Here is a 27,570-nt window from a genome sequence, read left to right as displayed (position 1 = left end):
GCAAAAAAATGTGGCAAAGAAATTAGTGTTATGTGTTTGGAGAAAATCCAATACAACACATTACTGAGTATCACTCTCCATATTTTCAAGCATTGTGGTGGCTGCATCATGTTATGGGTATGCTTGTAATTGTTAAGGACTGGGGAGTTTTTCTGGAGAAGAAAATACATGTAATGGAGCTAAGGGAAACCTTGTTCAGTCTGCTTTCCATCACACACGGTGAGATTAATTCACCTTTCAGCAGGAAACCTAAAACACAAGTCCAAATCAACACTGGAGTTGCATACCAAGAAGACAGTGAATGTTCGTGAGTAGCCAAGTTACAATTTTGACTTAATTCTTCTTGAAAATCCCTGGCAAGACCTGAAAATGGTTGTCTAGCATTGATCAACAACCAATTTGACAAAGCTTGAATAATTTTGAAAAGAATAATGGGGAAATGTTGCACAATCCAGGTGTGGAAAGCTCTTAGAGACTTACCCACAAAGACTCACAGCTGTAATCGCTGCCGAAGCTGCTTCTATAAAGTACTGACTCAGGGGTGGGAGTATACTTATGTAAATTAGATTTGAATTCATTTTCAACACATTTCCTAACAGTTCCTTGCAGTCATTATAGAACGCATACAGGGGTTCGACACACGTTACTTTCCACATATGCCCAGGCCATTTCACTCAACTGAGACCTTGGTTTGTGTTTTGCAATACAGTGTTCATTGGCCTTGGCCAGTAACCAATGCATGTATGCTGTTATTACCGAAGTGCTTGTATGGAGTAATTTACACAAGAAAAAGTAAGAAATAATTAGCAATTGAAATAGCATCAGCCTTCAGACGGTTCCTTTTTCATTCATTTCATTAGGATGTTTTTGCCTGTTTGAATTGGTGGTTGCTTGCTTCTGTAGGCAAGTTTAACTTGCTCTCTCCTAACAGCTACCTATTGGAGGCTCTAATAGATCTCCCTCCGAACAGCAAACACTGTTGTCCTTATGTGTGCTCTTTGAAGAACCCTAGACTACCTCAGTTGTATTTAGGACTTCCTCTTGCCAATTAAACTGGCCATATCATTCTGCAGCATCCACGAGAGGTTTAGTTCTTTTGATCTCTTGAGTTTTGTTTTGTGCTCGTCGTAATTGCTAGTAATTTCTTGCAGGAAAGAGAATTGTAAACCAAGCCCTGCACTTCCTGTGAGCTAACAGTGGAAGCGCAGAATTGGGAATTGATGACTCCTGCCTTCGTCCGAGTAAGCCTCCGCCTATCTGTTTCATGTGCTCTAAGTGGTGGATTGATATGTTAAACTGAGAGTTCGTTCTTGGTCAGTCAATGCAATGGGATGGTTGCGTCCTGCTGACACCAGATCGATGCACCGTCTTTGCGCTGTCCCCTGAGGGATGGTGTCATCGTCCAGAAGCTGCAACATAAGAAGGGGACCATATGGCCATGGTAATGAGGCTGGAGGCCTGTGGGACTTGGTGACAAGGACCCTGTTTGGGAGCTGTAACAGATTTATCAGTATAGAGGAACAGAAGGAGTGGAAGACCCTTCAGCCAGAATGTCAACAATGGTTTCACCTTAGTGAAGTATTATTTACACTCTTAGCTTAACTCCTTACCTTCAAAAGAGCCCATCCCACTGAAGTCATGATAGATTTATAACAATGCATAAATAAACTAGAATATGTTGTGTAAGTATGTTAGATGAAATATCAGTCTTAATTCTATGCCATTCATGCAAATAATGTGAACTAAGATGCTTTTGTAACATAGTATACCGTATTTACTGTAGGATAAGTTAATTTGGCATGTTTTTGTGACAATTCTGAAGAGACACAAGAATGTTTAAGTTAGGGGGATTTCAATGTCCTGTCTGTTCCATCTCTGTGTTGTCAGGGCTTCACAGTATGGGTCTGTCTAGTGTCACCACACTAAGGGCTGAGCACAAAGTTGTTTATTACACACATTACCCCATTACTAGAGAGAGAGAGAGAGAAAGAGAGAGAGAGAGAGAGAGAGAGAGAGAGAGAGAGAGAGAGAGAGAGAGAGAGAGAGAGAGAGAGAGAGAGAGAGAGTGAATGTGTGAGAGCTTAATAAACCAACCAATCACGACATGTATAACATTTAAAGTGGGCATTTGTGTATGTATGTCAGGTCAAGGATTAAAGGGTTTCGAGACAGTTTGTCTCATGCAATGGAAAAGAGCTGAGATGGTTTAAAGCAGTGCTCACCAACATTTTCTGAGCTGGGATCACCTTCTTAGTCAGGTTAGGGTTAGGGTTAGGGTTAGGGTTAGGGTTAGGTTTAAAATCACATTCATTTTTAAAAAGATACATTGTAGAAATAGGCGGGTTTATGACTTTGTCGCTGTGGTAACTAGTAAGGACTCAGCGGAGAGCATCAGAGGGTCCTCCTCTCACCGTTGAACCATCCCTCACCTCATCCCCCTTCACTAATACTGACCAAAAAGGGGAAACCGTCTTCGATCTGATGACGAACCTCGAGTCACACCGCACTATTTCTTGCTCATGTAGAAATTCATGTTGTTACTCCTATGACCAGAGAAAGTTCCTCCCTATTAGAAACTGCAGTGCTGGTTGCAGCGTGAGTGGAGAAGCGCATTTCATAACCGTGTTGAATACAAAATGTTGACAGTGCTGAATAAAAACTTAAACATTAAACTCACTCATAAAACAGCAGCTCTTTGCTGTATACGTTGACAGTTTCTCTCTAGTCATGGTTTTAGACGTTTTGAAATCACAGTATCAACTTACTTTGCTATGTGATCTGGTGATCACGGTGATCTGAGCAATCCGATTGGCTAACGGTAGGTCTATACTGTAGGTGCACTTGATTTGCTCTCCAGGCACGCCAAGTAGGAGGAATTTGTTTCTTCAGACACATGAAACGGTTCAAAATGGGCACACTACCCGGCGTGCAGGGCAGCTGAAACAAGTGCACCTACAGCTAACAGTGCGAGACAACAAAAAAAGAAGGAACGCAAGGCTTTATCGCTGTTGTTTTTATATACATTTTTCGTGAACGACTAGGAATGCCTTGGAGTTGCCAGTCGATCGCTTTCGACCATTTGGTGACCACTGGTTTAAAGTGAATACCATCATCCAGTTTGACTGATTCCAGGACAGTACTTAAACTCAAGTGAAGCAACGAGATTTGAGAGTTTCTCTGGCCATTGTGGAGAAGCTTGATGGCAATAGAGAAAACCCAGACCCCCCAAGACAAGATCTGGTGCCTGGATAGCGTTGCACGTTCCTCACACAGTACCTGTACCTGTCTGAAGCCAAATATGGCACTCTTCCCTGCACCCTCACACCTCCCTTCCCATCACATTCACATCCACCACCCACTTCAAGGAGGGAGGAGGTAGCAATGCTGTCAGCTGGTCTCTGATTGGCTCCTTTCAGGCCTCTGACCCATGGTATGCCTGGAATGTTTCACCCTTCCCTGTACACTCGACTTGCCAGGTTGCAGGTTGGGACATGGATGAAATGAGTTTGGGGGGAATTCACAATTCAGCAACTCTTGGATGTGTCTTCTATCTTCTGTCTTGTTCAACCTTCAACAGTAGACAGACAATCTTGTCTGTCACTTCTCAACCTAGATGAAGTTTATGAACCACAGCACTCCTAAATAGGCCAATCAATGGTCATAATTCCTCAAGTCTCCAAGGCTTTTAATCAGAGGGGAGAGGTGCAGTTTAGCCATCTCATCTCTGTCTGAGGGCCATGGCCCCTGGCCATGAAAACTCTGCCTTTAATTTGATGGGGCCTTCCCATATTTCTCTCCTCTCTTCACTGAGGTGTAAAGTACTGTAGATTGCTGTCAGACCTTTTATAGACAAACTGCAGGATTTGCTAACAGATTTCCATGTTAGAAAAAGCATTGAGCTTCGGTTCAGTTCATTTCACTTACAGTACCTTCAGAAAATGTTCACTCCCCTTGACCTTATCCACATGGTTGTGTTACAGCGTGAATTTAAAATGGATTATAATTGAGATTTTTTAGTCACTGGCCTACACACAATACCCCATAATGTCTGAGCAGAATTGTCTTTTTAATTGTTTTTACAAATGAATAAAAAATGAAAAGCTGAAATATCTTGAGTCAATAAGTATTCAACCCCTTTGTTATGGCAAGTCTACATACGTTCAGGAGTAACAAGTTACATAACAAGTCACATAACAAGTCACATAATAGTAGTGTTTAACATTATGTTCATGAGTACCTCATCTCTCTACCCCACATATATCGTGTCTTCAGAAAACATTCATACCCCTTGACTTATTCCACATTTTGTTGTGTTAAAGCCTGAATTCTATATGTATTACATATATGTTTTTTCTCACCCATCTACACACAATACCCCATAATGACTAAAGTGAAAACATGTTTTTAGAAATGTTTGTAAATGTATTGGTTGTCCAGCAATGATCAACAACTAGAGCTTGAAGAATTTTGAAAATAACAATGGGCAAATGTTAAACAATCCAGGTGTGGAAAGCTCTTAGAGACGTACCCAGAAAGACTCACAGTTGTAAACGCTGCCACTGGTGCTTTGACAAAGTATTGTCTCAGGGGTGTGAATACTTATGGAAATGTGTTATTTTTCGATTTCAGTAAATTCGCATTTAGATTTAGACATGTTTTCCTTTTTTTCATGACAGGCTATTGTGTGTAGATGGGCGAGAGAGAAAAATCTATTCAATCCATTTTGAATTCATGCAGAATGTGGAGTAAGTCAAAGGGTATGAATACTTTCTGAAGGCACTGTGTGTCACCTCCCTCTCTCACTGTGCTCAGGCACTATGTAAAACAATATGAGGATGAATTGTTGTACATTATACACAACTGCCTGGCCTACCTTTTTTCCTTCCAATTAATTTTCTGCAGCCTGAGAACTGTAAAATATGGACTAACAAAATAATTAGGGCAGAAAAATGTCCTTCTACATGGTAGACAAATGAAGAAGACGGGTTTGTTGGACTTGGCTGGGCTCCCAACATTTCTTCTCAGCGTTCTGGTTGTTGGCTTTGTCTTCGGAAGTAGGCCTTTCAAAGCACCAACGTCATGCCACAGTGACAAGACTGGCTGATAAGTGACGTGCTGCATGTGTCCATTACGCCCACATACATGTATGACATGATATTCTATTCAGATCATGTTTGCTGTCAAATCTTTGTGACGGAACTCATCTCAAGTTTGTTTTTCCTTCGTGAGAATTGCATCAAATATATTTATGCGTCACTGTAACTTACTCTTTATCCATGAAGTAATCTCTTGAAATAAGACCTTAATTGGAAGTCTCGGCAGCTGTGAGGTGTAAATGATGATTATTTGATGCAGTTGAGGGGAAGTGGGATTTATTCATGTCAATAGTTGTCGTTGTCAGTGCATTAGCCTTCTATAACTTTGTCTCTCTCTGTTGTCTAACGTTGTAGTGCATTAGGATATTGGCTATTTCCAAGTAATCTTAAAAAAAGCACAGTAATGCTGAAAATGTATGGGATTTAAGCTACTTGATCTTGTAGCATTGAATCGACAGAAGGATTTATACTTTGTCATTAGCTTAGAGTTTAGATTATGAGCAGTAATTATTAGCCTACACTCTTAGAAAAAAAGGTGCTCTCTAGAACCTAAAAGGGCTGTCCCCATAAGGAGTACCCTTTGAAGAACCCTTCTTGGTTCCAGGTAGAACCAATGATTTATATGTACACAAAATGACTGATAGGGAGGGAGCATTGTGTTGAAGCCACTGTGCCTCCATCTTGGCACTCCCTACTATTGCAAAAAATATTTTGTAACCTATAGAAATGCATTTATTAATATCTACATTTGATTTAGCCACATTTATTATATTACAGACACCTTAATACTTTTAAATTATATTATGTTCGCTAAACATAAATACATTAATAAAAATGTATACAGTACCAGTCAAAAGTTTGGACACACCTACTCATTCAAGGGTTATTTCTTTAGTTTGACTATTTTCTACATTGTAGAATAACATCAAAACTATGAAATAACACATATGGAATCATGTAGTAACAAAAAAAAGTTAAACAAATCAAAATATATTTCATATTTTAGATTTTTCAAAGGAGCCACCCTTTGCCTTAATGACAGCTTTGCCTTCATCCCAAACCATCAATTGGGTTGAGGTCGGGTGATTGTGGAGGCCAGGTCATTTGATGCAGCACTCCATCACTCTCCTTCTTGGTCAAATAGCCCTTACATAGCCTGGAGGTGTGTTTTGGGTCATTGTCCTGTTGAAAAACAAATGATAGTCCCACTAAGCGCAAACCAGATGTGATGGCGTATCGCTCGAGAATGCTTTGGTAGCCATTAAGTGTGCCTTAAATAAATCACTGACAGTGTCACCAGCAAAGCAGCCCCACACCATCACACCTCCTCCTCCATACTTCAAGGTGGGAACCACACATGCGGAGGTCATCCGTTCACCTACTCTGCGTCTCACAAAGACACGGCGGTTGGAACCAAAAATCTAACATTTGGACTCATCAGACCAAAGGACAGATTTCCATGTGTTAATAATGTTCATTGCTCGTCTTGGCCCAAGCAAACTTCTTGTTATTGGTGTCCTTTACTAGTGGTTTATTTGCAGCAATTCTACCATGAAGGCCTGATTCACGCAGTCTCCTCTGAACAGTTGATGTTGAGATGTGTCTGTTACTTGAACTCCGTGAGATATTTATTTGGGCTGCAATCTGAGGTGCAGTTAACTCTAATGAACTTATCCTCATGAGAGCCAGTTTTATCATAGCGCTTGATGGTTTTTGCGACTGCATTTTTTAAGAAACTTTCAAAGTTCTTGAAATGTTCCAGATTGACTGCCCTTGATGTCTTAATGTAAAGATGGACTGCCATTTCACTTTGCTTATTTGAGCTGTTCTTGCCATAATATGGACTTGGTATTTTACCAAATAGGGCTATCTTCTGTATACCACCCCTACCTTGTCACTAACAACTGATTGGCTCAAACACATTAAGAAGGTAAGAAATTCCACAAATTAACTTTTATCATTGAAATGAGAGAATGCCAAGATTGTCAAAAGCTGTCATCAAGGCAAAGGGTGGCTACTTTGAATTATCTCAAATATAAATTATATTTTGATTTGTTTAACTCTTTATTGGTTCTTACTACATGATTCTATATGTGTTATTTCATAGTTTTGATGTCTTCACTATTATTCTATTCTATGTAGATAATATTAAAACTAAAGAAACAACCTCTCCCTGACCGAGTCTGTAATACCTACATGTTTCAAGCAGACCACCATAGTCCCCGTGGCTGAGGAAGCGAAGGTAACCTGCCTAAATGATTACCGCCCCGTAGCACTCACGTCGGTAGCCATGAAGTGCTTATCACTGCACCTGAACATAGCACATCTGTAAATAGCCCATCCAACTACCTCATCCCCATACTGTAATTTATTTTGTTTATTTTGCTCCTTTGCACCCCAGTATCTCTACTTGCACACTCATCTTCTGCACATATATAACTCCAGTGTTTAATTGATATATTGTAATTATTTTGCCACAATGGCTTATTTATTGCCTTACCTCCCTTATCTTACCTCATTTGCACACACTGTATATAGACTTTTTCTATTGTATTATTGACTGTATGTTTGTTTATTCCATGTGTAACTCTGTGTTGTTGTTTGTGTTGCACCACTTTGCTTTATCTTGGCCAGGTCACAGTTGTATATGAGAACTTGTTAATTAATGGTGAAATAAAAATACATTTAAAAAAAGGTTGGTCTTGGCTCACATCAACAGCATCCTCCCGTACACCCTAGACCCACTCCAATTCGCATACCGCCCCAACAGATCCACAGATGACGCAATCTCAATCGCACTCCACACTGCCCTTTCCCACCTGGACAAAAGGAACACCTATGTGAGAATGCTGTTCATTGACTACAACTAAGTGTTCAACACCATAGAGCCCACAAAGCTCATCACTAAGCTAAGGACTTTGGGACTAAACACCTCCCTCTGCAACTGGATCCTGGATTTCCTGACGGGCCGCCCCCAGTTGGTAAGAGTAGGCAACAACACATCTGCCACGCTGATCCTTAACACTGGGGCCCCTCAGGGGTGTGTACTTAGTCCCCACCTGTACTCCCTGTTCACCCACGACCGCGTGGTTAAACACGACTCCAACACCATCATTAAGTTTGCTGACGACACAACAGTGGCCTGATCACCGACAATGACGAGACGGCCTATAGGGAGGAGGTCAGAGAATTGTCAGTGTGGTGCCAGGACAACAACCTCTCCCTCAATGTGAGCAAGACAAAGGAGCTGATCGTGGACTACAGGAAAAGTCGGGCCGAATGTACCCCCATTAACATTGACGGGTCTGTAGTGGAGCGGGTCGAGAGTTTCAAGTTTCTTGGTGTCAACATCACTAATGAACTATCATGGTCCAAACATACCAAGACAGTCATGAAGAGGGCATGACAAAACCTTTTCCCCCTCAGGAGACTGAAAAGATTTGGCATGTGTCCCCAGATCTTCAAAAGGTTCTACGGCTGCACCATCTAGAGCACCCTGACCAGTTGCATCACCGCCTGGTATGGCAACTGCTCGGCATCTGACCGTAAGGCGCTACAGAGGGTAGTGCGTACAGCCCAGTACATCACTTGGGCCAAGCTTCCTGCCATCCAGGACCTATATAATAGGCGGTGTCAGAGGAAAGCCCATAGAATTGTCAGAGACTTTTCTCTGCTACCGCACGGCAAGCGGTACCGCAGTGCCAAGTCTAGGACCAAAAGGCTCCTCATCAGCTTCTACCCACAAACCAATGAATAAAATCGCCACCGGACTATTTACATTGACTCCCCTCCCTTTTGTATACTGCTGCTACTCGCTATTTATTATCTATGCATAGTCACTTCACAAATTACCTCAAATAACCTGTACCCCCGCACACTGACTCGGTACCGATGCCCCCTGTATATAGCCTCGTTATTGTTACTCTTATTGTGTTACTTTTTATTCTTATTTTTTACATGAGTCTATTTGGTAAATATTTTGTTAACTCTTCTTGAACTGCACTGTTGGTTAAGGGCTTGTAAGTAAGCATTTCACGGTAAAGTCTACACTTGTTGTATTCGGCGCATGTGACAAATAACGGTTGATTTGATTTGATTTGAAATCCCTGCAATGAGTAGATGTGTCCAAACTTTTGACTGGTACTGTATATTTTTAAGAACATTCCTTAAAGTATACTTTTTTGAGATAACTAATGTTACTGTCCCCACTAAACCCCCCCAAAAAATACTTAAATACATTTAATTGAAATACTGTAGAATTCCATTCATTCCTATGGAGGACTGCTCCTACTAGGTTATGCCAATATGGTCGACCGGTGGCTTTTTGAGTTCTATGTAGAACACGTGACACAGAGGGTTCTACATGGGACCCAAAAGAGTTCTACTTGGATCTAAAAATGGTTCTCCCATGGGGACAGCTGAAGAACCCAGCTGAAGTGTACACCTGTCTGAAAAGGATGTGTCCTGTGTTTGAAGTATTATGAGTCAGGGGTTATCTACCAATGGATGTGCTTCTTGTACAGCTGTACTATCTTCATTTGAGCCAGTTTGCTACTACAGTAGGACAATAATCCTGCAGCAACAGGAAATATTAATTATTATGTGGATTATAATTAATGGACATTTTTGTAGGGGTTGCTACATTTTTATTAAAATAAAAACTTTCTTAAACCTCAAATACACTACAAGATCAGTATCTCATAATGGAACAAGAATTATCTCTGTTTATGCTGGGTCAAATTTGCTGTAGGCCTATTTACTTTCACTTCCTTGCTATTTCATTGGGTTTCTGAGTGTATTATGACTATCCATTGCAATGAACAATAATCATAATGGCATTTACGATCCGTATCAAGTTGCTTAGAGATAGCATGGCATCCCTCAGTGTGTGGAGCATTAGAATGAATGACTTTCTAATATCATGTTATAATGAATGAACCCCAGCTGGCCCCCCCCCCCGCACTATCACCCAGTATCTCTACCATGGAGAATCCCTCTAGAGGGGCTTTCACTCGGGACTACCTGCAGAGACGACTCTGCTTCTACCCTACAAACACGGGAGAACACATCCTTTGTCCCCTCTCTGGTTGTATAAACAGGTTTTAAAAAAGCATAGAGTTACCACTTGCCATGGTGCCGTAGGCCCCTAATGGGGTATATGTGGTCGCCAAGGGAGCAACATGCTGTCTTTCACTCTGCATGTCATTCTTCATCTCTAGGAAGGGTAATGTGATATGGATGGAGAGATCCGTTTCCACTTGGCATGTCTCTCTGCACCCCTCTCTCTCTACATGGTACAGTTGGGAGATACTGTAGTTTGGCTATGTATGAGACGACCAGTCTGGTGGTTGCCCTTTTAATGAACACAAACAAGCTGTGTCAATGTGTCTCGTGTTGAACAGTGCACAGTATCCCGTAGGTTACGTGCCGTCTTGATTTCAATGCTTTTCTGCAGTTATTCTTGCTAGTTGAGAACAGAACTCGAGACACTTTCCAATGTAACTATTGTGATAGGTTAGTAGGCTACATTACATGTTTCCCGTGACAAAAACTTTGCGGTCTTCAAGTATCATACAAAGTTCACACCGAAACGATCCATTCTATCCACACAGTCAAAGCACAACGACAATTTCCATTAGCCAAACACGCTAACATGGCGTTAGCCAGGTGCAAACAGCCTTTAAATAACCCCCTGAGCCGTCCCACCTATATCCCTCCATCATGGCTAAACTCTGTGGTCAAGACAGGTTTGATCAACTCAGGGTTAACTTGCTGGAAATTCCACTATGTGAAACCTCATGGCTTCGTGGGGGCAGTGAGGGAGGTGGAAGTGGCTGCTCCTGGTTTGCTCAACGTGGGCCACGGATTTTGCGGCCTTGTAAAGATTTGAGACCTTGAGGCCAATGATCTCCCAGGTCAACCCTGAAACACATGTCCAGACTTAAGACTTGCAGCTGTGGGGGTTCTAGTCAGGGGACCAAGGTACAGTGCATGGTTGGGGTATGAATCAAACAATGTTTTTTCTGAGGTTCCCTTTGGGAAAATAAAGTTATTCTAAGTCAATAGATCAGTGTTATGCGTTTAAAGTGGTAGGGTAGGGATTAGGGAACCCCCCCAATGGTCACCCTGTGACATCACTCAGTCTGGTAAAGCACTTACGTGTGAGGCATAGTGGAGTGAGGTGTTCCAGTGCTTTAAGGGCCAAACCATTGATGTCAATGGAATTCAGTCCCTGCTTAAACCACATTCAGTGCCTGTTGTCAGGCCATTGTCACATTTGACTGTTACTGTAAAACGTACGTTGTGTATTATGATAGAGTGAACAACCACACTCTACTTATTTCACAGGCTCCAAATGAGAGTTTGCTCTCCCGTCACTGTTAGACCAATGACACGCTCAGCGGGCCGGTATAAACCGGATGCATGCGGTTTTCACAGGAAATGGAAAAGAGACTGTGACGCGGCATCCGCTTTTGGACTTTAAGAAGGTGACACCAATGATGGTGGATAAATTAATATACAGTACCAGTCAAAAGTGTGGATACACTCATTCAAGTGTTTTTCTTTATTTTTACTATTTTCTACATTGTAGAATAATAGTGAAGACATAAACACTATGAAATAACACATATAGAATCATGTAGTAACCAAAGATGTGTTAAAACAAATCAAAATATATTTAATATTTGAGATTCTTCAAAGTAGCCACCCTTTACCTTGATGAAAGCTTTGCACACGCTTGGCATTCTCTCAGCCAGCCTCATGAGGAATGCTTCTCCAACAATCCCAAACCATCTCAATTGGTTTGAGGTCGGGGGATTGTGGAGGCCAGGTCATCTGATGCGGCCCCATATCACTCTCCTTATTGATCGAATGGCCCTTACACAGCCTGAAAAAAGTGAAAAGAAAAGTGAAAAAATATTCAGTTCCGGTCTACTTAACAGGGTGGGTCTCCCATAGACATCAATGCAATAGCAGCTGGGTCTGGTCTACTGACTTTCAGTGAACCAGAAAAAAACAGTGTGTGTGTGCATTCTTACATCCCTGTGTTCGTGTTCATGTGTGTGTGTGTTTGTGTGTTTGTGTGTGAGTGTGTGTGTGTGTGTGTGTGTGTGTGTGTGTGTGTGTGTGTGTGTGTGTGTGTGTGTGTGTGTGTGTGTGTGTGTGTGTGTGTGTGTGTGTGTGTTCATGTGTGTGTGTGTTTGTGTGTGTGTGTGTGTGTGTGTGTGTGTGTGTGTGTTTGTGTGTGTGTGTGTGTGTGTGTGTGTGTGTGTGTGTGTGTGTGTGTGTGTGTGTGTGTGTGTGTGTGTGTTTGTGTGTGAGTGTGAGTGTGTGTGTGTGTGTGTGTGTGTGTGTGTGTGTGTGTGTGTGTGTGTGTGTGTATGTATGTGTGTGTGTAGGCCTATGCACGTGCATGCGTGTGCAGGTCTGTGACTGTGTGAAAGAGAAACCAGAGGGGGTTATTCAATGTTCCAGTCATGCGAGGCCTAACATGAACTGTTCCTCAAACATGTCTTTGTTCCGTGCCAGGGGGATAGTGTGTCATTTCCTCCTGTGATGTACAGCACCGTATTAAAACGCACATATTCTTCATGTGTATTTCCTGTCCGATTAGATGGACCCCTCAAGGCATTGTTGACATTGATCCCAATGATGCGTTAATTAATTTCCTGTATCCCCGGCTTTCACTGGACGCATTGGATGCATCCTAAATAGCACCCTATTGCTTATATAGTGCACTATATAGGGACTAGGGTGCCATTTGGGACGTGTCCATTGCCTTGTATGCATATCCAAGTGTCTCCTGGAATGTTGTCTAAAATGTCTGACACCATTGTGAAGAGAGATGTTTGACAAGCGGAGTGATGTGAAAAGTGCCTCTGGAAAGAGAAGACTGGAGAAGAAGTGAGAGGGGGAAGCCAACAAAATGCTTGTCCAACTCTCCCCTCAGCAACCAAGCATCAGTGGCAGTCAGCTAGCCTGGAGATATCTAGCTGAAATTTGATCTAGACCCCTATTCAGTGGGTTTATCGAGTTCAAAAAGATCTTTGGCTGGTTTTTGGTTGCAAGAAAACTAGCATCCACCAGAAAACTAGCATCCACCTTCAAAATATGATGTTATTTTGACTATATCCTGTTATAGTTACAGAGTTGTACACTATCTATACACTGCTATCTCTTGTAGTTTTTAAATGAGAAACTGTATTTCAGCCACATGCTGCCACAACAACGACTATTTTATAGTAGGTGGTTCACCAGTAAACACCATTCAACATCCAGGGATCATTCACAAAGTGAATGGAAGTCACTACTGAGTGCATTGATGATGTCATCACTTTCATATCTGGTGGAAGTAGCATGATTTCAGTGTTTCTTATCTGCATAGGGTCATTCAATTAAATAACGTGAGTGCTTTTGTGTATTTTCCATGTATTAATGATGTTAAGGCCTTTTGCTTCACAACGATCTGGAAGGAACAAGTCAACTAAGTCAGCATTGATACCTAGTGGATCAGAGGAGGTGAATAATGTTATAGGCGTGTTTGTCTGCCGACTAACCACAGTTCCAAAGGCAGCAGGTGTTTCAACTAGCCTGTTTCAAATAAACTGTTTGCCTTGTCACGACTCATCTAAAAGCTATGTGTGTGCGCACAAAGAATGTGCTAACAGCTAGGTGTGCACACCGTGAATATTCCGCTAGCAATGTGTACCCTCGTGGGTTTGTGTGCTTTACAAAGAAAAGACAGATATTTGCTGAAAACACATCAATTACAGAGAATGTTGTGTTCAAATAGCCCCCCCCCCCGACACAGAAAATGAGTATTCCTCCTCTCTCTCTCTCTCTCTCTCTCTCTCTCTCTCTCTCTCTCTCTCTCTCTCTCTCTCTCTCTCTCTCTCTCTCTCTCTCTCTCTCAACCACCTACCCACCCACACACACACAACATTTCATATCAAGTGAGGACAGGATGTCCCTTTCCAGTTAGTGTAGAGTCGGACTATTCCTGTAGCTAGCATTTCAACATTACCGCTCTTTCAAAGCAGTCATTACACCATTACAAAGAGACAAATAGATTTTAAACCTCGTTCCCCTTGTTCTAATGCAAAATCGAATCTGATAATTGAGTCGAGCTGAATTCAGTATTACTGCCCCATTTATTAGTTTAGCGGGACAAACGACAATATTTTCCAGGAATCGATCTGGTCGTACTGCTCGTCTATAATGTAATTGGTTTATACTTCAAGGCCCACACACTGGTACTGTTACCTTGCTCTTTGTTTACATTATCTATCTAGTTGTTGTGTTGTTTGCTGTGTCTTGCTGTGTCATCAAAAAAAATACACACTGCTTAACAGCTCAGCTACAGACCAATGTGGCATCCACAGTTACAACTGATAGCTGCCACTAAAATACTAATATATGGACACACTTAATCCGAATAATTCGTAACTCAAACTCCTTAGCCTTTCACAATGGATTTACAATTCTTCCAATGCGCTGTGTGCAAACACACACAGAATATCCTTACACACACATACAGTGGCAAGAAAAAGTGTGTGAACCCTTTGGAAATACCAGGATTTCTGCATAAATTGGTCATAAAATCCAGGTAATTCCAAAGGGTTCACGTAGGTTTTCTTGCCACTGTATATAATACATAAGGTTCTAATGAAATGTCCATATCGACAATCGAAATGACTGAAAAATGCAGTTCAAAATGTTAAAAAAAGGATCTAATCCAAACTAAATTCTTGCTTGATAGTTCAACATGATTCAACTGTAGCCGAACCTGCAAATTGCAAAGGAAAATGCATTTAGGCCTACCTTTGCTTGTAAATTAAGTCCATTAGTCTGGTGAACCTCTCGTGACAGCATTGTAGAAGTCACAGCAGAACCCTCATTATTTTATTCTGCAGGCACACAGCAGGGAGACACATCCCCAAGTTCTCCTTCGGTTCCATTTTCACATGGACACAAAAAGTCCTTCCCATTCCTATTATGTCCACAAAGCAACATTAAATGTCCAAGATGTGTAAAAGTCTGTGTAAAAAGTATTAATTGGTAATGACGTTTCAGACAATTGGACAGTCCAGTACTCACTGTTCGCCTGCCTGACAGCTAGCAGTGAGGGAGATGGTGGTTGCTTGTCATGTCAGGTATTGTCATTATAGTTGTCATTATAGTTGGCGTTCCACTCTTCGAACTCTCCAAACGGCGCTTCAAACATTATTCCAACTTGGAAAATAGTTTGAGGTGCGATTAGTGTCCGTTTGTCAGATTGTTTTTGCTAGCTAGCTAGCTTTGTTAAGTTCAAGGGAAGCGAGGGCCACATTATGTTGACATGCCCAAATGTGCACAGCTTACCCCAGGAAATACCCACGCAACATTGTTTAGACAATATGCATGCGCCAAATATGAAATAGCCTCAATGAAGCTACTTTAAGCTAGGCGAAGCAGCGACGCTAATGCTGACCCTGTCCGTTAACAGTGACTGGACTCAGGAACAGCCATGTTGTCAACGATTTGAATGTATTTGAATGGCTGGAAAGGAAGGCATGGATGCTCTGGCGCCTTCTGGTGCAGTTGTAGCACATTTGGGGATTTTTGTAGCATAAAAACCACCATAATCATTGAGAAAAGACATTAGATATCCAAAAATAGGGACTTAAAAAAATATATAATTGTATTTCTTATTTGGCTTTTCGTAACTGTTTTCTTTATTAGTTTATCTCAGGGTAAGTACTTCCTACTCTGCCTACTACCCTGACTGCACATCACTGGTTGTCAATGAACACTGGGTTATCATGTAAACCTCAATGCTATGCGGGCCCTGTAAGCCTGATCTCAGACCTGCTATTGGTCCCCATGACGAACAGGTTCCCTGGGCTTATCTAGACAGGTGATCAATCACCTGCATATACAGTACATGCATGCTCGCACACACGGGCATGCACAAACACTCACTCATGCACGCACACGCACACACACACACACACACAGGCACAGGCATTAGCACACACACGCATGCAATCACGCGTACACACACACCCACTCACACTTCCAGGCTCTTCGGGCAGGTTGCCAGTCCAGCTGGGCCGATGGCTATCGTCTATTTCCACCAGCCCTGTGTCATACCTTATCACGCCACTGTTTTGACTGGAGAGAGATGGATGCACCCTGACAGGAACTATGCTCCTTTGTAGACCTGTCTCATTGGCACTGTGTGGAGTCTGGACTTGTCTTTGAAGTATTTTGCCGCATTCAGTCGAACAGGAGAGATGACCCAGCAATTCAAACAATTTTTTGGGGTTGTAGTAGGATCTTCTTCCACAGAACGATGTCTTCCAACCAGGTATTCAAAGAGCGTAAGACGTTTGATTTGAAGCTGAAGAGGGAGAGAATCGGCAGTGAAGGAGAGTATATGGCCCCATTCCAACATGTTGTAGGGGTGCGACTGGAAGTGTGTTGGCTTAGGTGTCTGGAAGACAGAGGATTGTTTACCAAAACAAGACACCCTCCGCCTTGCTTGTAGTGTCACTTTCTCCTTTGTCTGGCTATGCAGTTCTCTTTCCCCTCTATTCTCCTCTACCTCTCCCTTCTCATTTCCCCCCATCCCCTCCTCTCCCCCCACCCGCCCTCTCTCTCTCCTCTCTCTTTCTCTCTGTCTCTCCCCTCTCTTCTCTACCCCTCTCTCCTTTCTCCCTCCTCTGTTCTAAGATGACACCTTGTCTTATGCAAGTCTGGCATAGAATGGTCATCTGTGACTCAGCAACTCTTCGTGGAAAAGGTTATCGCATTATTGCAACCATTTTGATAAGAATATGATTCATTCAGACACTCCTCTTTCCAACTTCTTTTTTTCTCTAAAGGGTTCAATCTGCATCGTGGAGGTTCGGCTTTGCAGCGCGGTCGACATGTAAAGGCAGCGTTCCCGCTTTAAGCAGAGACTGTATCACAGTAAACGCTGCACACAATCTGAAATGACCTTACCGTTTCTATCGCGGAATCTGTAGCACTTCAGCAACACAGATTGAATAGAGCCCTACATTTCAAGAATGCAGAGGCGACGCACCTTGTGATCTACAGCAAATGTTTGGTTAAGGAAGGCCAGAGGGGCACATTTCAACATGTCCTTTGAGTTGGAATGCAGCTCCAACCACCTTGTTCCTGATCCAGAGAGAGAGTTGAGACTGTTTATTAAAAGGTGATGAGCAGAGTGGGAAATATGGGTGGCCATATTGTTTCATTTTGAATAAGCGAGAGAATATCAGAGTGAAGGTCAAGAATAGACAACATTTCCATTGGTTTTGAGCTCAACTGCTTACAGGATACAGTGGGTGTTTTATATTGAGAGACTTTGAGGGTTGTGTGTAATCTATCATCTATAAGGATAGCTACAACAATGTCACAACATGCTCATAAGGAGACTATTTGTGTACTTTATTTTTTACAAACGATGAGCGTACATTTCTCTTTCTATTTGGAAAAAAAGACACCGAACAAAACAATAAACACTACAAAAACGGGCTATGTGCCTAAACAAAGTCAACTTCCCACCAAGACAGGTGGAACAAAGGGCTACCTAAGTATGGTTCTCAATCAGAGACAACGATAGACAGCTGTCCCTGATTGCGAACCCTACTCGGCCAAAACATAGAAATACAAATAATAGAGTATAGAATACCCACCCCAACTCACACCCTGACCAAACCAAAATAGAGACATAAACAGGATCTCTAAGGTCAGTGCGTGACAATTCCTTAAAGATGGAAGGGGCAACCAGGCCATCGGTCGCCCAGTGGTTATGAAACAGAGGAGACGAGAGGAGCATCCATCATCGTAATAAAAAAGGATCGTAATACAAACTCTGCTGTTTTATGTGCAATGATGTCCGAGGGGGGGGTTCGTTGTTTGAGGTAAGTTTGTTGTTGTAATATCGCTAAAAAAGGACGTGGCTGTTTCCCCACTATGGATTCCAACTTTAATCTGCAAAGCAACTTTAATTAAATGAAACCGATTAGTAACTCTATTTACATGTTCTCTATGTTGTCTACAGGGGACTTTCAAAAACATGACTACATCAGCAGAGGCTGCTGAGGAGAGGACGGCTCATAATAATGGCTGGATCTGAGAGATTGGAATGAAACCACATAGAAACCATTTGTTTGATACCATTTCACCTATCCGCTCCAGCAGTTACCATGAGCCTGTCCTCCCCAAGTAAGGTGCCCCCAACCTCTTGTGGTCTACATGTAAGAATTGTTATGGGTGAGAAGTCTGTCTAGCAGCAGGGCTGAATTGCCAAAATAAACAAAAGGTGACCCACGTGCTGCAGTACTGGAGATGAGGGCTAGTGAGGACATTCCGTTTTGTGGAATTCACAGACGGGTCTGTGAATGAGGTCAAACTGATCCACTTTTGTTTGGTAGTGTGCTATTCCAGCAGTTCACTGGCCCTAGCTTCCCATTGCCCAGATTAGCGGTTAGTGAACTCTGTGCCCCAATTCCTCACAGCTTTGGACAACAATAATGAATCCAGTGTTTTGTGTATTGTTTTGTTTACTTTATCACAATGAGCAAAGGTCTATAATTCTATTGTCTCCCGGGTATTGTCGAGGTCGGCTAATCCATGTAAATGGTGTTGAGTTTTCCCACAGGAATAGCAAGCCCCATATTTGTCATTTATAGATTTAGACTTTATCCATAAGTCTTTGTATTCACCCTTGGTGTGACTTTTCAATTGAATATCTCCCTGGGTGGCCTTGTCTCAAGATTTAGCAGCCAGACATATATTCAAACAAGCTACTGCACATTCCAGTGTGTGGACACACACACACACACACACACACACACACACACACACACACACACACACACACACACACACACACACACACACACACACACACACACACACACACCCACACAGGTGTCTGACTCTTCTCTTCACGCACGCATGCGCATGCGCGCGCACACACACACACACACACACACACACACACACACACACACACACACACACACACACACACACACACACACACACACACACACACACACACACACACACACACACACACACACACACACACACACAACCCTGTTGCTGCATAATGGGCCTCTCCTCTCCTTCCTTTAAACCTAGTGCTGGGTCCTACTACAGCATATCTGTCTGGTCCCGGTCCTGCGACTGTCTGTGGAATCTCAGATACAGCCTGGCTACAGAGTGACCACCAGAGCCAAAGTCTCTCTGCCTCCCTAAGGAGCCTACTGTGTGTGGGAACACTTCTCGTAAGTCCCAGTAAGAGGCACAGTGTCGTGCACAGTGTGCAGACCTGGGCCACATTGGCCCTGGTTGTCATCACCCAGGCAAGGTAATTCATTAATGGCTGATAATGCACATCGAGAGAAAGGAGGGATAATTGTCTCCCATCGCTGTTTCAGATGAGGCAGTAATTGCTGTTGTAGCTGAAGTATGTCAGAGCCATGTTCTCGGGAGAGGGGATGCCAGTAATTCCTGTAACGGTTGGGCGCAGGATACCCTTACATCAGTAATCTGTCTTTATATCTATTTCGGGTCCATGTTTATTGTATAGTCTCATGTGGGCTGAATTACCTTGGTCCATTTAGTAGTGGGAGACTTCTGTACATTGTCACTGTGTGACATGAGACAGGAGGTTTCTCCTCCTCAGGTCACATGACCAGGAAAACCCCCTTGGCGTATGACATAGTATAGTTCTGTTATGTGTAGACTGCTGTTTGTGTTCACCTTTCTAATGGGGTCCTATATGGCTCAGTTGGTAAAGCATGGTGCTTGTAATGCCTGGGTTCAATTCCCAGGGCCACCCACAGGTAAAATGTGTGCACACATGACTGACTGTAAGTTACTTTGGATGAAAGCATCTGGGAAATGGCATATGCTATTTTTGATAAGCAGTAAGGGTGCCTGATGTAGGCGTTTGGGAAGGTCGGCTAGCCATCCTGTGTCGTGTTAAGTGAATAAACACTGAGGCCTTTGTAGGACTGGTGGTGCCAGGCACACGGTCCACAATCTCCACTTTATACACACAAAACTACCCCTTAATGTTTTCACCAGTATGACTCACAAGGTGAACTGTATGTTATCTGAGTCATTTTTATCACGTCTGGACATCTTTGAAATATTCACCTGGACTATCTCATCCTCCCTTCAAATGCCTATACCTCAAATTAAATCCTGCCACTCCCCTCAGAAGCTTAAGACATTTACTTTGAAACTCTCTTTGTATTTCTCAACATAGAGCACTCTCCTTGAATGTAGGCTGTGTTTCTTCTTGGGCGGCTCCTATCTCTCCACTCAGTGCAATGGATTTACTTTTACTTCTCAGTGAGGTATGAACCCTGATATTTACATGGGTGTGAGACTTGATATTTACATGGGTGTGAGACTTGAGTTTTAACTCAAGGCACCAAAAACACTCAACCCACTTCCCGTAAACACTTTGTGAAGGTTGATTTTGGAAAATGAACCATTTGAAGTCAAATTGAGCAATGGAGTAGGATATTTTGACCATTGAGCTGGGACTGTTCACAACAGACCCTAGTCCCACTCAGTGCTTTATTTCTTCATTGACAACATTGATTCATTTTTAGCATCTTAGCTAATCGCTAACCATATTTCATACAAATGTATCTCATGCTTACATACTTAGTTAATTTATACAAATGAGGTTTGATAAATCGTATGCTGACTGTGAATGCTGCGGCTAGCCACAGGGTCAGTTCCCTTGTAGGTAACGCTGGCTGCTTCACAGCTTTTTGACCCTGGTGCTAATGTTGTGGCTGTCCGGGTGAGTGAAGAAAAAGACAGGGTTGGCTCCCTAAGCCGCTGTCTGTTGCGTCCAGACTTGTACCATGGTTCATGCTTTGGCTCCCCCACACTCTGATCTCCTCCCTCTGAGAAATTTTAAAGGTCATGTGGTTGCTCTCTCCCAGCCCAGAGGCTTTGTGGGTGGTTTTGGGGAAGACATGGTCAGGGTAGGCTAGAGAAGGCTGACCAAATCATTAAATGAACTCAAACATCTCTAGCTACGTGTCCCAAGTTGTTGTACAAGATGAACAATAACAGTTTTGCTGTATCAAATAGTTTCTTAATCAAATAGTTCCAACTTCCTAGAGTGATAGTTCCTAATCGTGAATATCCATGAATTATAGTTCCTGTCATGAATGCCCATGTTGATATACAGTAGGCTATATTATAAACCTGACATACTTTATGGCTCTGTTATGTCTGTCTGTCTGTCTGTCTGTCTGTCTGTCTGTCTGTCTGTCTGTCTGTCTGTCTGTCTGTCTGTCTGTCTGTCTGTACTCAGTCTCCTGTCAGGAGCACCCAAGGAGAAATCCCTGGCTCTGAGGAACGTCAATGAGACGGGCGCCATCTACTCCTGTCCTGTCACCACAGAGCTTAACGACTGTGAAAGGATGGACTTGGTCAGCTCCAGTAAGTACTGGCACTCTCACTGTCATTGAAGTGTCCTCTCTATATAAAATGGTTCTCCTGGTTGAATGGGTGACATGGGGCTTGGTTGGGAGGTTCTTTAGGTGGCTAGATAAGGATGTGTTTGTTAGAACCACTGAATTATGCTTTGTATGTTATGTGTTACTGTGGGGATTCACCCTTGAGTCGAATTTTCTATGTGGAATTTTCAAAATTGCAAAAACAATCCATACAAACTTGCCAAAGCATTTATTGTCAGTTTCTGACACTGCTCTGTATCTAAAATAATACATTTTTAAAAACACTGTAGGATAGCCTGTATTTGATATCAAGGTCTAGCTATCTCATACTTATTCCAGACCAAGCAGAATACCTCCTGCTCCCAAAGGTAGACTATCAAATTAGACAAATTCCCCCGCTTCCCAAACCCTTACCTCTGCCCTGATAGGCTAAGCCCAACCAACAAGTATTAGCCTCTGTCATCTCTGAAAGACATGCTCCAAGTAGGAACATATTGAATTAGTCTTAATTAAAGGTTACGGTAGACTGACTCACCGAGGAGGCAATTATAGCCTCAGAGGCTGAAAGTAAGAATGATAATGCACTTTTTGATGTTAGTCAGTCTCTGTACATTTTTGGGGTTTACACTTGTTCAGGCTTGATCCACATTGGATGAGACTGCTGCTGGTTTTGTTGCTAGGTGTCTTACTTTCATGATGAACATCCTGTGGTTATATTTTGGGGTTTGTTCAGTTGGAACCTTAAGTTTCAAATAACAGTCAGACATTGTCGTATGTATATGTCTGCTCTGTTGCTACTTTTCATGTAAGTGTAAAAAAAAAGTACATCTGGAAGCTTTATAGTCTTTTAATTTCATTGAATACACGATTCATTCTTTGTCATTGAGTCAACCAGTAACTTATTATTGATCACTTCTGATGTGACTATACGGTCATGATAATTAACAGTCGCAGAAGACAACGGTTCACAGCGTTATGTTTCTATTGAAGATAAAGCATTCCCTTTTAAAGCAATGAGTGCGATGTGTGTCTCCCACAGCGGACTCGTCTGAGATAGTGGAGGGGATGTGGCTGGGAGTGACTGTGGCCAGCCAGAGAGACCTGCCAGGGGGTCGAGTGTTGGTGAGAGTGGGACAACACCCTTTGGTTCTCTTTCCTCACTGAAAGTGGACCGTCTCCTATCTTGAGATACTAGATGCTTATAACAAAACATTTCGCACAGATCTGTCTTTGACAGTGACATCGGTTCATGATTTATGAGTTGAGTTATGGACATCAAGTTTGTTCCTGATAAAGCTAGCCATGTGAGGGTAAGATAAGGTCAATTTAAGACCATAGATAAAGCATAGGCTTAGACACTAGATACGATACAATATACGATGCGATATACTTTATTGTCCATTGTGAAACCTACATACAAATACACAAACACAATACACTATATACATGCAGTATGAAAAACACTGGTAAGTTAGTACATACTGTAGGTCACATATTCAGAGTCTCTGGCCTGCTGTTTGACCATGTATTTAGTTTGCATATGTTCTGTGTCCCAGGGTTCAGCTGCATTGACAGTTCAGGATTCACTACAGTGATATGACCACATTGCAACAGTATGGGCAGAAAAGGTTGTTGTTTGGTCAATAAAGACATAATATTAAATACAAAAAACGATGTTCTAATTGACATATAAAGACAGGAAATTCAAATGAGCAGCCCTACCTACATTTGACATAGGCACTAAGGTTTTACAGCAAACTCATCTTATTACACCTGCTACTGTAAAAGATGTCAAATTTACTCAATTATACCACTACTAGAACAAAAAGTTACTCCTGCGTTGTAATGTCTAATTCGTGTCCAGGCTTGCGGGCATCGCTACGTGAAGGTGGTGCGGGGGGGCGCGGAGGAGCAGCTGCGGATGGTGGGGAAGTGCTACGTCAGGGGCAATGACCTGACCTTCGACCCCAACGACGAGTGGCAGGACTACAGCTACGAGGTGTGCAACCCCAACTTCGACATGGAGCTGGAGGGCTTGTGCAACATGGGCATCTCGGGGGGCATGACCGACACGGACGTCTACATCGGCTCTGTGGGCAGCTACGTGTGGCAAGGTGGGCACCAAAAGAAGTTACATCCCGGTCTCATAGACTAGACGTAACATAGTAAACAAGGCTTCTTCTGGATGCGTTTCTGGAAGGTCATGGCTTAAAAGTTCATGTGAAACTGTATTGTTTTCTTTTGTCTTTGTTACCTAGGCAACGTTCATGTAACGTGGAGAGACCCTGATCCAGGAAACGCGTGGGACTCAAGTGACAAAGACTTTGGGCAACTGAACAGACGATACAGCTACATGGGTATATCAGTGACCTGGCTAGTAGAGGGTAACAGGGTAGACTAGGAAGCTTACTGTAAGGGAGTGTCTCTTGTTCTTCCATTTCAAAACACTCTCAAACATAACCACTCCCCCATTCAGAAAGATAAACATCTTTTTGAACGTATGAATTGAAAGAGAACTAGAAAAGGGAACTACCGATGCTATCTAGATGGCGGCGCTCCGTTTAGCATAGTGGCAACTGTATCACAGGAAGTTACCTTTGGCCTTTGTGCAGAAGGGCGATGATTAGCCCTACCTGCCATAAATGGTACTGTAACATTGTTTTAATGTTGTTTTAACACCACAGGTTACTCTGTCAATGAGGACAAGAAGCTGCTGAGTCAAGACTACTTCACGGTAGTGACGGGGTCTCCCAGAGATGAATCCAAGGGCTCAGTGATGCTGGCTAAGAAGGGCAGCACAGCGTTGGTGACCGAGTTCATCATCCCAGGAGAACAAGTGGGCTCGTACTTTGGGAACAGCCTAGCTGTCACCGACCTCAACAATGACAAGTATGTCATCACTGTCCATAGGAAATCCCCAGCTTTAGTGCGTCTCTCGGTGTGCCATATGCCAAAAGCTTGATTATCTAGAACAAAACAATAGCAAACTCAGAGGCAAAAGAATAGCATATGCTAATATTTTAAGAATAGTATTGAGAACAGTTTGTTATTCTTTTGATACGGGATTGATTGAGTTTGAATTGTATCACTCAATAAAATGCACATTTACCGATAGCCCGTCATCTGTAGCGTTTACCTCTACTATTTGGAGTAGACGCTCTACCTGACCAGTGATGCCGAGAATACTGTACTGTAGTGGTTGAATTGGAGCGGCTGTCCTCGTCGTTTCACCACCTCTGATACGGTATCTGACATGACATTATGGCTGAGGCATGTGTGCTCTCAATTTCTCACAATACATGAATAAAACCTTGAGCATTTGTGTTCATGGTCTGTCAGCATGTCCGAGAAAAAGATTATAACACATTGTCAAGAAAATATTTTGGCTGAACAAAAGACAAGCCAAAAGATATAAAGCACGTCATAGGCTTCGTTGCCCTTTCTAAAAGCCAATTAGAATGAAGTATAAGGTGGGTAAAATGGTTGGAAAACCATATCATGATTATGATCCTATATGCTACAATGATACAGAATGTGTACGGTTGTGTGTTAATACTTTCGTGTTTTCATTTGCACCATCCTAGCTGGAATGACCTGATCGTAGGTGCCCCATTCTACTTTGACCGTCAGAAGGAGGAGGGAGGAGCGGTGTACGTCTTCATGAATGAGAACGGCTCTTTCCAGAAGACACCTAGCATGGTACTGAAGGGTCCTACGGCATCTGGTTTTGGATTCGCCGTGGCAGCCATTGGCGACGTCAACCAAGATGGATTCCAAGGTAGGCCTACCATAACGGGTAACCTTTTGGGCATTGTTCAAATTCCTTCAAAGGGAATAATTCCTTCCTCCTTTACTTGAAGTAATCACTGATTTCACATGATTGGGCAGGTGAACACAAGGGCTCCACCACGTGGCTTTCACCTGTCCGGTCAATTCTAATCAGTGATTTCTACAAAGAAGGGAGGAGGAAAGATGCACTTTTAAAGAATTTGAACGGTGCGGAACTGTACCGCAATGAGGACGTAGAAGAGGAAGAGGATCATGGTTAACTTCCTATCAGAATCCATTGTGTGAAACTGATCCAAGCTCAGACTCTTATTGTTGGACGTGCGTGGTTAAATGTTACAGTCTCACCGATATGATAGAGGGAAATAGCATTGGTGTTATCAGACAGGTTACAAATGGGTTTTCTGGGATCTTGGGATGTCCCTAACCTAACCATAAGCCATACCTAACCCTAACATTAACCCTTACCTAAACCATTTTACCTTCAATGGGGTTAGAGTTGGACATCCAACGGATTCCGGATAGCAAGGAATGGCACAAATGGCTCTCCAGGTCATTAAAAACATTTCTACTGTCATCCTGCTGTCACCTAGTGGTGAAATACAGCCAGCACAAGGGCTTATACTGGAACTATAGGCAGAGATCTGTAAATAATGATGAGATGATCATGTCTCCGCCCTAACAATGGGAGTCGTTTTCCAAAAGGCGGAAAGGCAGGCAACAAGCTTAGGTCCAAAATAATCCCATAGAAACACATTTTGGCGGGAGTAAAACCTCTCGCTTTGCCTCTTCCTCTCTGCTCTCGCTCTGCTCTCTGCCTATCAGAGATGGTATTCTACACACTACTTACTTCATGTATTACATGCATCAAATATGTAGATTATGAATTGTTGAAGCAAACTTAATTGGTCATTTTCAAAATGTATGGTCATGTATTTCCAATGTCTATTTTTCCTCTTAGACTTTGCAGTAGGAGCCCCATTCCATGAGACTGGGAATGTCTACATCTGGATGGGAAGCAAGAAGGGAATCTCTGAGGAGCCGAGTCAGGTACACACTGGCATACTTATCATCAGGCAGAATAGGCCTCACATCATCATGGGGCCTCGTGAGCTGGGCAATAAAAAAAAGTACCTGTATATAATTGTATATATATAATAAGTAATTCACCTTTTTAAACTAGAGATATCAGTTTTTTTGCATGGTCTCAATGTCGGCCTTCTGAAGGTGGCAGAGCCACAGCGGGGTTTGCCAGACCAGGCGGCATCCTTAAAAATCGGTCTTCTCACAAAAACATTGGTAGAGTCCGAATGGTTTGGGCTAGACGCGGTTTGGGTTACCCCTCTATGGAAATATGAGATTCTCACGAACATGTTGGTGTTGTCCGTTTTGCTCTATGACCCCCACAAGGGTCACGGAACTTGAATAGAAGTGAATAGGGCATTTCCATTTAAAAAGTATACGGGTAAAATGTATTTATTTCTTTTCCTGATTTATTTTGTCCGTCCTATATATCTCAGATATAGGACAGACATTTCAAAACATACTTCCTTTTGATTACACTTTTGATTACATCTTTTTTCCCATGGGTGAATCTGTTATTCACTGCGTTTCTATGGGCTAATAGCAGCAAGGTCAAATAATGTTTTTATATATTTTTGGGGATACCTGCAGGGGTCCTAAAATTCTAAATCAAATAGCTAAATCATCCTTGGTATGACCATCTTGAAACAATTCCATATAGCTTAGTAGAAACCTAGCCTCGGGCCCTTAGACTCTCGAAGAGGATACGATATGAATTTCTTTAGTAAAAACACAGGTGCTGCTGATAATACTACCCTCATCGTAGAGGCGGAGGACATGTATGTGTAGGCCATGTATCTGATGCGCTCTAGCCAAAATGAGTATGGCATGTCATACTCTTTTTGGCCAGACAGCATCAGATACATGGGCTACGTATAGTAAGACAGGGGGGCGCTGTTTCGCTCGCTCCGATGCTTTCTCCAATGAGATAGTTTCAACCATTTGCGAATTGAAGGAAAGTTGGCGGGTGCGCAGTGCACTGTTCGGATTCTGGAATTAGAATGAACGTGTCGAAGGTAACCTACTTTTTGAAGTGATTTGTTTGACAATCAGATGAAAACAGGTACATTAGACTGGTTTGATTCCTTTTCTACATGAATAGTTCATAGTTC

The 27,570-nt window shown here is 42.5% G+C and overlaps 1 protein-coding gene across 1 annotated transcript in view; it reads left to right on the top strand.

The window, feature by feature from the left end:
- itga3b (integrin, alpha 3b) overlaps positions 1-27,570 on the top strand; it is a 51,203-nt gene that overhangs the window by 7,449 nt on the left and 16,184 nt on the right. The window contains exons 2-8 of the mRNA XM_035748973.2: positions 21,445-21,572; positions 22,629-22,711; positions 23,454-23,703; positions 23,848-23,946; positions 24,274-24,478; positions 25,174-25,367; positions 26,337-26,425. Of these exons, the coding sequence (XP_035604866.1) occupies positions 21,445-21,572; positions 22,629-22,711; positions 23,454-23,703; positions 23,848-23,946; positions 24,274-24,478; positions 25,174-25,367; positions 26,337-26,425 (1,048 nt within the window). The remainder of the gene's footprint in view (positions 1-21,444; positions 21,573-22,628; positions 22,712-23,453; positions 23,704-23,847; positions 23,947-24,273; positions 24,479-25,173; positions 25,368-26,336; positions 26,426-27,570) is intronic.

This window comes from Oncorhynchus keta, chromosome 3 (genome assembly GCF_023373465.1).
Source record: "Oncorhynchus keta strain PuntledgeMale-10-30-2019 chromosome 3, Oket_V2, whole genome shotgun sequence".
NCBI lineage: Eukaryota > Metazoa > Chordata > Actinopteri > Salmoniformes > Salmonidae > Oncorhynchus > Oncorhynchus keta.
Note: the sequence above shows the minus strand (reverse complement) of the source record. Positions and strands in the feature narration are given on the sequence as shown.